Source organism: Pundamilia nyererei, unplaced genomic scaffold (genome assembly GCF_000239375.1).
Source record: "Pundamilia nyererei isolate P.nyererei 1_Seehausen unplaced genomic scaffold, PunNye1.0 scaffold00033, whole genome shotgun sequence".
Classification (NCBI taxonomy): Eukaryota; Metazoa; Chordata; class Actinopteri; order Cichliformes; family Cichlidae; genus Pundamilia; species Pundamilia nyererei.
In genome coordinates, this window is record NW_005187434.1 from 1,338,398 (window position 1) to 1,351,580 (window position 13,183).

The window sequence follows — 13,183 nt, forward strand, 5'->3', positions numbered from 1 at the left end:
GGGTGTGACTAAAAGGCTGCGAAACAGACTTCGGATAAACAAAATCATCAACTAACCGAAGCACAATTTGGAAAATTCACTCATACTTTTTTCTGCATACTGTAGCCTCCTACATTTTCCACCCCTTTAAAAAAAAGCAAGGATCTGTAGCCCTGAGGGCAAATACTCACCTGTGTGTGTGTGTGTGTGTGTGTGTGTGTGTGTGTGTGTGTGTGTGTGTGTGTGTGTGTGTGCAAGTGCACTAGGTGCAGTATGCAACTACAGTATATGTTGCTTTTAACCGAATACAAATACACACACACACACACCCACACACACACTGACAAGCACATACACAAACACTCAGTAGGAATCTGGGGATCTAATGAGGCCCGTGGAGACAACACTGCTGAATTGTCAGTCAGCCTTCAGCTTGCTGACACACAGTCAACAACATCAGTGACTGCTTTTCACAAGCAAGCGAAGAATGTCGAATTGCATCAGAAGTCAGGAAAAGTCTGAGGTCCGCTGGACTTGGAATAAGAAATGCCAAGATAACGTGAGGCATAAAGAAAGAAAAAGCTCCTGAAGAATGAAACCACTTTCCTAAGTGTGTTGCACCTCTGGATAACTTTAGCAACTCTCCATACTTTGCGAGAAAAACAAAACAAACTCAGCTCATTTCATTTGTCGTGGATTTAAAATTCATCCCCGTGTTTAAGATTTGTGAGGAGGTTACTTCATATCTTTTCAAAAAAATGTAACCACTTCCCTTGTTCTTCCAAAGCTTGCAAAACCAGGCTCCAGTCCTGTTCCTCAAATCAACAATGGGGCAATGTGCTTGAGAGAGAGAGAGAGAGAGAGAGAGAGAGAAGTGAGCCAGGCATGTCACAGGAGGCCTGGATGTTCAGAGCCTTGTTGCCTCACTGTCATGCCTGGTAGCTGTGCCGTAATAGGCCGTGCTTTATCCCGGGTGTTATTGCGCTTTATTGTTTCAGGGCAGCGCAGACGTGCAATTTAAATAGAAGCGTGTAATTACGAGTTTGTCACTAAAAGCTGGCCTGTTATTTCCTCCTTCCCTGATGGAGGCGGCGTGGTCTCTGCTGCTTACCTGAACAATACTGGGAATATCATCTGGTCGCGTCACACGATAGACTGCTGCTGGTGTTTACTTAAACTATTAAAAGGCGATTAGGGTGACGCGCTGTTTGTGCTTTATTCGCATGTTTAAAACAAAGCGAGTCCACCTCGTAATTTGTCTCGTAATTATTATTATTATTATTATTAATAATAATAATAATAATAATAATAATAATATATTGGGGTGGTGATTTATTTGTGGTCACGCAGCCCTCCAGTTAAAATGCCCCCCCTCATCACTTCATGGTCTGTATGGAGACTGCGCATTGGTGGCTTTAGGGTTAAGAATAGCTGATGTAGCCTACACGGCGGTGAATGAAGTGTCGGTTTTCAGCGCAAACTCCTCCTCTACGGACGGGCTTGCGCTTTTCTTCCACTTGAACAACCAAGTAGTTTTCAGAGCGCATTCCCCGGCAGCAATGTGGAGGGAAAGGGCGAGCACGTCCAGCTGAACCTTTTGTTTTTTTATACTTTTACACGTCTTTTGTTATTTCTCTTTTTCTAGTTATGAACTTTGTTTACGTTGGGGGCCCACATAACAAATTGTCGGTTCTCGGGGAAAGCAAGCGAGTCCGAAGTGGAGAAAACTGCAGCCCGTGTCGTTGTTGTTTTTTTCCCCTTTTCTTTCCTCATTTTTTTCTTCTTTTTAAAAAAAAACTTGAGCAGTTGTTCTCTTACGCATGGATATTAGGAGATGAAATCGGACGTGTTGCTCGTTCTTGAATAACCTCGCTGTCGCGCGTGCTGTAGTTTATGTGGTCTCCGGACTCTTGTAGGAGGAAAGAAAGTCCCATTCCTCAGCGGCACAAAAAGTAGAGACACGCAGGGACCGTAAGTTGTCCACAACCTGCGAAGGAGACGAAACTTTGCCAAGTTTGCGGCGCATCCGGCCACCGACGCCAAGCTTTCATCGATTTTTTCTGTCGCTGTTGCAAACTTTTAATTGTGGATTATTAACTCAAGGCTCGACATGGCGCACGGGATCAAGTTCAGAGGATGAAAAAGGAGTTTTAAAATATGAACATTTTCTTGTAGTTTACTGCTCCAGTGGTTCGCTTGGACTACGCTGATCAGATAAAGAAAGAAAAAAAAGAAGAAAAGGTCAATTGTTGCGTTTGTTTTTCGTCCTCCTTGATACTCTCCACTCGTCTGCGAAAATGCCACAGTTAAACGGAGGTGGTGGGGACGATTTGGGGGCCAACGATGAAATGATATCGTTTAAAGACGAAGGGGAGCAGGAGGAAAAGATCTCCGAAAATGTGTCAGCGGAAAGGGATTTGGATGATGTGAAATCCTCCTTAGTGAACGAGTCGGAAAACAATAGCAGCTCATCAGACTCGGAGGTAAGTGCAGAGCACATTTTAAGTGCTCTCCGCGGGGCTCAGCATTAAAAGAAATGGGATTTAATAGCGCTGAAAGTTTCACTAGTTTCCCCCCTCCTCCTCCGTCTGTGTCTAATGTCCGTTGTAGCAAGCAGAGAGGCGCCCCCAAACCAGACCCGACTCAGAAAGTTATGAGAAAACAAGAGACTACTTCAGCGAAGGTAATGATAACAGTAATAATAATAATGATGATAATAATAAAAAGGAACTCTGGGTCTTTTGCATAGTGCAACTGGTAATTGTTGTGTCTTGCTTAACCATTTTCTTTATCCCTGCAGCACTGAGAAGACAGCAAGATGGTGGCTTTTTTAAGAGTCCACACTATCCTGGCTACCCGTTTCTCATGATCCCAGACCTCACCAATCCATACCTTTCTAATGGTTCGCTGTCTCCCAGTGCAAGAACAGTAAGTGTCTCTGCGGATGTGTTTCCCTCCCCTTGCTCTCTTTTCTTTGTTCCCTCTTACTCTGCAAAAAACTTTGGCCGTGCGTAAAAGTTCCTTGTGCACAACTCAGACCGCCATATTCCCTCCGAGTGGCCTCTCAAGGAGTACTAACTACTTCTTTGTTCTTTTTGGGGATATAAAATTCTCCCTGCCACCCACCCCTCGCAAAGGCTCGCATATGAGAACTTCTTATTCAGATGGAAACCTCAGACACGTTGCTCAGTCTTTTTGAAAATAAGGAGCAACTTTGACAGTCCCTTACAAAAACTGTGCTGCAGCTTCACACTGGGTCTTCATTATATACTTAATAGTGGCCTCGCCTTACTAAAGCTGATGTTATCTAAAGTGCTGTTATTCCAGGGACTTGTATTTTGCAGTGCAGAGGCTGCTGTTCCTTCTAAAATGCCATTTTAGAATCGCAAGATATTCTCGTGTTGTTTTTACTTGCACCACATTTCTTTCTAGTGTTTTTAGCTTCAGTGGCATTTCTTTTGATAGGCAGGCCTATCAAATCCTTCTGTTGGCCTGCATATTAAAAGCTACTCTGCAAAAGGGGGGAAAAGGCTGTTGGTCAGGTCATATCCTACAGTAACAACAATGTAATACCTCACTCTGACACACACGGGAGGCATTTCACTGCACTGTGTCCCCCGACAGACGCTGTCCAGAGACTTTAAATGTCCAGATAAGGTTGACAGTCTTAAGCAAGTGTTGCTGATGCAGAGTTTGGAGTGTGTCATTTAACCTGTTGCATTGAGGCATTCCCAGCTTGTGAAGTTGTAAACATTTTATAGTGTTTAATACTGATTATTGGTTTGGTTGCTGCTTCTTTGTTGTTGTTGTTGCAATTTTTCTTTTTTTGCAGTGCTTGGCTTCAAACATGACATTTTCACACAGCAGTGGGTAGCCAGTTAGTAATGCTGTGGACACTTAAGGTCAAACAGACACACATTTTAGGTAGTTTAATATTTGGAATCGGGAGACTGTTAAATGCAATGTAATTGGTGCTGCACAAACTTCCTTGAAATAATCTCTGCTTGTGAGCTCTGTTTTTCTTGAGATTGTCCATCCCCCAAGCCATGTCACCCCCCACCCCAAAAAAAGGAAAAAAAAAACAAAACAAGTACTTTCGTTAAGGCCTGGCAGGCATCTGACTGAAAAGACCCAGCCCCCCTTCCCTCCCCCTTTATCCTTTTCACTGTTCCTTGCCCACTCCCCTTGCCTCCCTGTACCTTCCATTCAATTAGAAAGGCGTTAGTTGACCATTGTTATTCTGAGCAGTCTTGATGGCTTCATTGGAGGTCTCCATTGGGGCTCATTAACTAAATGGCTACTCTCCTCACTCCATGTGATGCACGCTATCTTGTAGTTTGTCTATGTTGTTGGTTTTGGCCACCAGACTTTCCGAGGAGTGACGTCACAACCCAAGAGATAAACGTGCTCGAATAGAAGTGCATTAGAATACGTTTATTCCCCCCAAAGGAAACTGTGGTAGGTGTATTTGGTGTAATTAAGAAACAAACCTAACGGCTTCAACTCTGTTATCTCGTCCCTTGCTTTGTTTTGTCATGCGTGTCTGGTATGAATGCCTCTCTTCCTGGTATTTTCTCTAGGAAAACAAGAGCGGAAAATTAATACAGCTTATTGCTTGTGGCAAAGTAACAAATAATTACAGGGGATTTTAAATTCTGAGGTATAATCCTCTATATTTGAAGAAAAAAAAAGAATGGGGTCAATAGGACAAAGTGGGCTGACTGTGTCAATCATCACTGTGGCAGAAAACAAGCAGGCAGACAATAGCTGGCATACTTAGCGGTCGTCTTAAGGTCTCCATATTGTACTGGGCTTTGGACTGGCTTCGTGGCTTAAATGTCGTGAATGTGATTGGGGAAAGGCTCAACATTTTTCTTTTTTTTTCACCTCTCATCGCGAGAGTCTGGTTTATTTACACCTGTGGATCAAGTTTAGTGCAGATAGGTTTACAGAATAATATTTATCACACATTTTACACACATGATGAGCTCTGCAGTAACGCTTATCACGAATAATCATTCTGTGGAATATGCAGATAGGCTAGTGAGATTAAATTTCTTCCTACAGGGCAAATGAATTTGTTTTGTCACCTCTCCCGTCTTGACATAAAAACCATCCTGGTGCCCGCAAATACTTTTATGATGTTGTGCAGCTTGGAACGCCCTGCTGCTGGAACTGCCACATTTGTTTTACAAGCGCCCAGCAGTACGCGGTTGTACTTGTGCTGCATGAGACGCATTAAAGTTGCGTCTCTCACACAGATCGTGTGATTAGTGCCAGGCAACAAAATCCACCGTTTCCATTTCCTGGTGCAGACTAGGCAGCTTGATACCTTTGAGCGTAATGTAAATGTTTGTTTTTTTTAGTTTTGTATGTATGCAAGACATTCATTTTCACATTTGCATGAAACTATTTATAACTCCTACTTGTGCTCTCCCAACCAGCTGCTTTTGTGTAGTAATGCTGCATGTGCATTCAGTGCATATAATAGACGTGAGGTGTTGCTCAAGAGTTGTCATGCAGTAATTTTACTCTGCAGTCTTGAAGGTTTTGAGCCCCTAACTTAAAAAAAAAAAAAAATTGGGATGTGGCAACCCTATCATGAGCAATGAGAGACAGGCCTACATGGGATCAGCACAGAGTTCCCCTGAGGGCCAAGCATAACTGATTTAAAGCCTGCTCTGAGCTGACATTCCGCTGTAATCCACTGAGAGCTGAGGAGGAGGTTTTATGTTTGCAGAGATGTTCCACCAGACCTCTGCCTGCTGTGGGGCGCAGGACCGGAGCATTTGTTTTTTAAAATTTTTGTTTTGTTTTTTTACCCCTCTTTATCAAAGTTATCAGCACAAATCCAGCTAAATGTTTGCCAATTCACTGATTTGCATTGTGATCGAAGACTGTCAGATTTAACTTGGCGAAACACGCACTCCGCTCCACGCCACCGCCCCTTGTTGCCTTCATCAGCACTTTTAGATAACTCGGCCACTACATCACCATCATCCTCGCCGACGAGCGAAATGCCTCTTGTGTGTGAGAGGTGGCGAGAGAGTGTGAGCGAGGTTAGCCGCTCAAACATATCTTCATCAAATACACGGTGGGACACTCGAACTCCCGAGCATGATTGTTGAATAGAAAATGGTTTGAGATCGAGATATGAATGGAGAGCTTGTATAAGTCTGGACATGTCAGTGGCTACGATTGCATGCCGCATTGGCTCTCACCACCACCGCCGCCACCCCCCCTCAATTCTTTCTGGTGCTTTTGGTGCTTAAAATGTGCAGACAAAGAAAAGTCAACACAGACATTGTCCCGCTGAATAAAAGGGCCTCTCCCTGCATAAGCAAAGCCTGTTTGTGTGGAGATGTCTTTTCATCAGGTGGCTCACTTGGCATTTCACTCACCTTGCTGCATGTGTGTGTGTGTGTGTGTGAATGAGCAAACATGCAACCATGCGTGCTGCACGTTTGTCTGTGCAGAGCCTGTGAGCGTCAGGAGGGTTGGGGGAGTGGGGGCGTTCAGGTGATGCTGTGTGGATATTTTGCAACAGAGGGAACAGTGTACGGGGCGCTCACATTCTCACAACGCTCAGTGTTGTATTCCTGAATGTTGGCGTGCAAATATTTTTATACCCAAGCGCTGTGTCAACACAGCTAACATTTTTGACTAGGTTTATAGTTTTTAAAGGATTTTTTTTCCCTTCAAAGGCAAACACATCTACATCAATTTGGTGGCACTATCCAATTAGAAGGAGATCTCGATCGCCCGCAGAAATGCCATCACTGGCTGGGAGCTCTCGCCTGGAGTCATTTTGATAATGAACCCTCTGCTCGGACTTAAAGGAATTGAAAAACAATCGTGATTTAGTTGCAGAAGAAGGGGAGAGATGTTTACATTCTCAGTTTCCACATAATGTGTGAATTGGTACATATTTCACGGCTGTATTTCTCAGCAATTAGCTTTTATATTGCACAGGGGTAATCAAGGTCAGTTCTAATTAGTGCAACACAAACCAGTGCAGCTAATAATATGTTGCAAATGTTCCAATTTACACAGAAACTAACCAACAAATCAGTAGATGTTATAACTTTATACCATCTCCAGCAGTGTCACATGCAAATCTTTTTTTTTTGGGGGGGGGATGCATGCATCTGGCATTTGATTTTCAGCCCACGGATGCTTTCTTCCTACCATCCCTCACACACAACTGTGTGAAATGGTGTCAGTCCTGGTCTCTATCCTTCTCTCTCTAATCTCTGTGGAAAGCATGAGCTGGCGTCAATTCCTCCCGCTACCCCATAGCCTGCTGGTTCACTACCTAACCCACCCACTCGCCCGCCTGACATTAGAAATTCTGTTTATAGCGTTCTCTGGCTTCTCGAGCGCGGGGCCCATCAGGAGCATCTCAGCACCCTTTGAGGAAAGGATAACCAACATCTCCCCTCTCCAGCCGCAGACTCCCCATGTTCAGTGACATCAATGAATCCCTTTGATGTGCCAAGATGAATATGTGTGCGAGTGTTTTTTTTTTTTTTTTTTTTAAATCAATTTATGTGTTTTTCTCGTTTGCTGCGTTTGGCCAGAACTGCTGCTCAGTTTGGTACACCGCTTTTTCTCCTTTAAAAAAAACCAAACAAAAAATGGGAGAACTTGTGTTTAAGTCGAGATACATTTGGCCAAACAGGTGAACACGTCTAGCGCTTCGGAGCGCACGCCGATGTCTCCGCTGTTCTAGTCTCGGAACACAAAACTCTTGTTGAAGAGTTAAATATAGGCGATAGGCGTTCCGGTGAACAAATAGAGAGTCATGTCTACACATGTCCTTACTTTGCGCTCAAACAATTGCAATGCTTAGTGGATAATCTCTGCATCGTGAATCTATTGTGAGACTCAAATATAGTTTAGTTAGAAGCAATGGAGAACCAAAGCTTGCGTTCTTTGTCACTCATTTTTTTGGTTAAACTGTTACATATTAAAAAAAGCTGTTCTTAGTGCAAATTAAAGCTCGCATGAATCGTGTGCGTGTCTCTGTCCTCATAGAAACGGAGAAGGAGTTTTATTAATACAGTTTGTCAGAGTTGGAGTCGGAGCAACTCTGTCGGATACCATTTTTAAATGACTAAATTACCTGTGCTAGACAAATGTCGGATGATATATCGGTCGGGCCTTAATTATGCCTGCATCTAACCATAATTATGTTTATGATCCAGCCAGTTGAATGAAGGTGGATTAACTGTGTAATCGCTTGTGTAATACGACAAAGAAAGGAGATGAACTTGTGATTTTTTTGTCTGGATTGGTTAAATTAGTCTTATCGGTTAACTAGTCTTTTCACCTCCAGTACACTGCTTCTCAGTGAAAACTGCAGATAAAATCATAATGATCCCTACCACAGCAGTCTAACTGGTAGATTAGGGTAGAGTGACTGTTTCCTTATATAAGTGTTTGTATGCCCATGCATACCCATAACCACTACTGTTTAGGTCGCATAAAGAAATGTTTTCCCTCTATAATTGTACCTTAAACTCCTCGCTAGTAAAATGTGATTGTACAGCAGGAAGACAAAAAAAAAAAAGCTCTAAACAGGGTTTCATCAGTCTGGTATTCCAAGCAGCTGTTTTCAGTTTAAGCACTGCAGGCAGCAGCAGAGGGAGAAGGAGCAGGCATGAGGAGAGATTGTTGATGAGATGTGGTGGTAGAAGCATAAACTGGGGCAGATACGGGTGCTGCTATTCCTTTGCCTGTTATCCTGTGGTGGGCTGCCTTCCAGACCTTGAGGCACTCACTTATCTGAGGGATTCTGTCTCCCACAGAGCACAGCTTCTTCTTCGTAGACCACAATGCCTTACCATTACCTTACAATCACAACCCAGTCAACAACAGCAGGAGGATATCAGATCATGTGCATGTAGCATCAGTACTACTGAGATTTACACCAGGCCTCGCTTCGGTTCATATGCTGGGCACGGAAGTGCTCTGTGCGGCCCAATAAAGGCATGCGTATGTGTTGTACCAGTGAGGCTGTAGTGTCATACTAAATTAAGAAGTGGATGGACATCCTTCCAGAATGAGGTTAGTTGACTGCAAGCAGAGCAGCTGTTCTTCTGGTTGAGGTTATAAATCAGCAATGCCGCTTCCCACCGAGTTAAATGGTGGAGCAGGTTTGGGAGTGCTGTTGGAGCTCGTAGCCCACTGACAGATACATGTCACACATCCGCACGTTGCACCCGTACACAACCTGTGACCTGTTCCGCACTGACATTTTAAGAGTTGCTTTAACCCGTGCAGATTTTCACTTTACCCATAAAGCAAATGCATCTCTCACTTTGTCACGCATTTTAAGTTGCCGCATGATGATTTCTTGCACGTTGTTGTATTGAAATAGACCAAAACTTGCACGCGCTTGACTATAGAGCCATCGCTGTAACCGATAAGACTGACGCGCCATCTGCAAACTGAATTTAGCTCTGGTAGCTCGTAAGTAATGGATCGTATATGTAACTGTATAAATAAAGACGGAGAGCTAGTATCACGTGTTTAATACATTTATTTAGACACACGCATATTAGCCTGGGGTAAATGTATGTCACAGAAGCATTATTTCACTCTGTTGTTTAAGCCGTTATTGGAACGTGTCCGTGTAAGCTTTAGTGGTTTGCATTTTATCATTAAAAACTGTCTGCAAAAGTACTTGTAAAAGAATTTATGCATTGCCACTTTATTGCAACAGTGTTTTTTAAGTGAAGTTTATAAAATGTTCATGAGGGCACGCCGATCTTAGATATCTAAAAAACAACAACCAGGAAACCCCATAAAGAAATGCATTTAATGTGAATTTGTTTGTTAAATATCACACATTGACACTTTTCCCATGAGATCAGGCTGCCTGTCCTGATATTGGTATTAACTTAACCTTTGGGTGCCCCTCTCTTTCCCCGTTAGCCTCATAAACCAATTGTACTTGTTAAGAAGTCACAATGTTCTGCGGAGCAGCAAATTAGATTAAAGCCGAGCAAAGGCACAAGTCATCGAAAATGTGTAGCCTCCTTATCTCGGTCCAGACTTGTGGATCCTGTTAGAATAAACAGCAGGAGCAGCAGAAGCGTCTGATGGCCTGAGCTGTTTGCATCGCTCTCAGCCACAGGATATCCCTCTTCCCTGACCTTATCTGCTCAATTTAAAATTATGAGGTAATGTTCTTGATTAGTTATGAGTAAGGGATGTGATTGAGGGCCTTGTGCTCAGCAGACATAAGACACTCTTTACAGATAGCGGGATTCCCCTAACGCCTGCCCTCAGATAATCAGCATGATTAGGTTGCTTTGTGTTGAGAGTTTATCATTTGATATACTCAGCTTGGGTGCTTCTTTAAAGAAGTAAGTGTTGGCATGAGGTTGATCTTGTATCAGATGATAATCATGGATGTGGGGTAGGGTCAGGATCTCCATCGGAACAATTCCCTACATATTTGACTGACTTATTTGCTTCAAATGTAGAGTAGCTACATTAGAAAAAAAAAAGATCTAATCAAGCCTATATGACATGGAATAGGCCAAGGAGCCCTTTTGTTTGATTTGTACATGGGTTAGAGGAGCTGGCTATTGGAAATCCCTGAAGCAGGCTTTAGGGGCAGGTCTGATTCTCGTGTGAAATGGGAAGGCTCTATAGCTCTCGGCTGACTTGACTGGGGCTGTATGGGTGTGTTGGCAGGGGGAGCGCCGGTCATGAATAGGGTCTTTGACTACCTCAGACTTGCCCTGAAAGGCAGGACAAAGACCCTAGGGCAACGGCTTAGAGCCTCACAGCTGAGCTACAGAATGCTTGGCCCAGTCTTCCTCCCTCCTTGCCTGATTTAAATACTACAGTGGCTTTCAGCATTCTGGCGACGGAGCGATCGCATTCACCGCAGCACATTTACCATCAACTTTTCCCTCTGTTTTTGTTTACAGTAAACCAATGCCAGAGTTGTTTACGTAATCCATTGTACAGAAATCCATCAGAGGTGCGGGTGAATATGCATCAGTGACTCTCTTTAAAACTGCCTGAAGACGGACTCATGCTGTTCATATTAAGCAGAATTTATTTTGCTGCAGACTAACTGTTGGCATATGTGTGTACCACTGCTAATCACAGCTCCACTCAGAGTTGTTAATTATGGCGCATTTTTGCCTATCCTCATGCAAGATGGAGATATTGGCAAGTAAACGGGATAAAACTCGCTGCGCACCTCTTAATCGCTCGATTATTTTTGACAGATCTGTGTGACTCTTCAGCTTTCGAAATTTGCAGATGGAGAATAAATAGCCATAAATCTTTTCTGCAGAGTTAATGGGGTTATTTGAGTCCTGTCCAGACACTCTCTCCCCACAGAGTGTCTAGTTTCAGATGTCACTCAGAGCTTTGTTTGCCCCCCTGGGTGAAGGGTTAGAGGTCAAGGTTCAGGGCCAGTTGGCTGAGTGGCCGCGAAAGCTCAGGCTTCCCCTCGGCATATCCGATCCCCTCCTCTACATCAGCCCAGCAGCCACAATGAAGGGATCAGTTTGCAGCATTTGTCTTTCCTTTTCATTACCCGAATGATTTTCGACTCATGTCAGAAGTGTAATTAAAAGAGTGCCTTTCACGGTTTTTGCAGTGAGTGGAAAACCATTCACAGCAATGTTACTGCGCTTGTTGTGAAGTTTCACTGCTTTTCCTGTTTTGTCCATTATTACCCCCCAAACCTCCCACCAATCTTTAACTGGGATTATTTGCATAATTTGAACATTTCTGTTAAGACCTTCTTAGCCTTTCTCAATTAAGAATCACACCTCAGCACAATCTCACCCGGCCTTAAATAATATTAATAATAATAATAATAATAAAAAAAACCTTCTCAGTTTCTTTGTTCAAAACACCTCAAAACTTTCAGCCCCCACCCACAATCTCAACTTTTCTCCCTGCCCCACCACCGCCACCACCCAAACATGTCCTCCAGCCAGGTTTATTATGCCGTTTCACGCAGACCAAAATTGCAGCTGCATGGAGAACAATCTGGAGCACATTAGCTCAGGCGCTGTGATTTATAAATTGTTTCTCAGGCCATAAATCCCTGCTGTAATTGTGCACAAGCACCCCCCCCCCTCTCTCTCCAGTCACCCCCTCCTATTCTCTCCCTCTCTCTCTCTCTCTGAGCAGCTTACAGTCCTTGGGTTAACATTTAATTGTTTGCAGAAGTGTGCAGCTTGGATTGAGTGGAAGCTTGTTGCATTGTGGCACAGTATCGCAGAAACAGTTCTCCATGAAAGATAAACTTTCCTACTTTTTTAAAGGCTGTTTGTAAAACCCCCTTTTTTTCCCTGTCGCATGGTGTGAGCTAAACGTTCAGAATGGGATGTGAGCGTTTTTGTCTTCAGCTCCCTGTTACCGTGGTTCATGCTCTGCATTCCTGAATACTATGTAATTGTAAGGGGGCCTCTCCTCAACCCTGTCCCAGGGAATCTGATATTTACAGCAGCCCCTGATCATAATCACCTTGCCCCTCTCATTAGATTGCATTGAAAGTGAAAGATAGCAGCAGCTGTATTGTTTTAAGTAGCATGTCCAGCCTCGAGGTCTCAGTGGTCTGGTTAATGCCATGAAGATTTTTTTCTATAAAAAGTTGTGACAGCCTGTATGAATTAATATTAGTTGCTTAAAACTGGACATGTTTTCCCAAAATATGTAAAAAGTGATTTAGTCAATATTAAAATAAACTGATATTCTCAGGCAATTGATGGTTCTCTGCTCATGTTCCTGCTTCATTGTTTTGCTTTCAAGAGACCTGGTGAACCTTGAAGAGGTAAAGGACCTAATGACCTATCCTGCCTTGTGATTCCTCTATAGGCTTTTCTTTACACCGTGAACGTGTAGGTTTTGTCTGACGGGTTTCAAGCTTTTCAGAGTTTCAGAGATGTAAGAAGAGCCCTGCACGGGGACAAAGTTATAGACAAGCCTATTGCTAAATCGTGATTTAGCACTCAATATCAGCACGATGAAAATGAAGCCTGCAGACTGTAAGGAAATGACTTCTACAAATGTTTCAGGTATTAAAAAAACCCCAAAAAAAACCCCGCTGGCAGTCTTCCAGACCTCCCTGCAGTCTGCTGACAGTACGCATAACTAATCCCGGGGAATGTCATGGCAATTTTGTGCTGTGTCACACATTGTGGAGGTTTGCGATTGCTTTTAC

General features: G+C 43.4%; 1 protein-coding gene across 2 annotated transcripts in view; it reads left to right on the top strand.

The window, feature by feature from the left end:
* Nucleotides 1-1,454: 1,454 nt before the first annotated feature.
* Nucleotides 1,455-13,183, top strand: part of tcf7l1b (transcription factor 7 like 1b) — a 30,756-nt gene continuing 19,027 nt past the window's right edge. The window contains exons 1-3 of one of the 2 annotated variants that reach the window (XM_005729433.2): nt 1,455-2,462; nt 2,590-2,662; nt 2,780-2,907. In XM_005729433.2, the coding sequence (XP_005729490.1) occupies nt 2,277-2,462; nt 2,590-2,662; nt 2,780-2,907 (387 nt within the window). In that variant the 5' untranslated portion in view covers nt 1,455-2,276. The remainder of the gene's footprint in view (nt 2,463-2,589; nt 2,663-2,779; nt 2,908-13,183) is intronic. The other variant, XM_005729434.2, reaches the window with a different exon arrangement.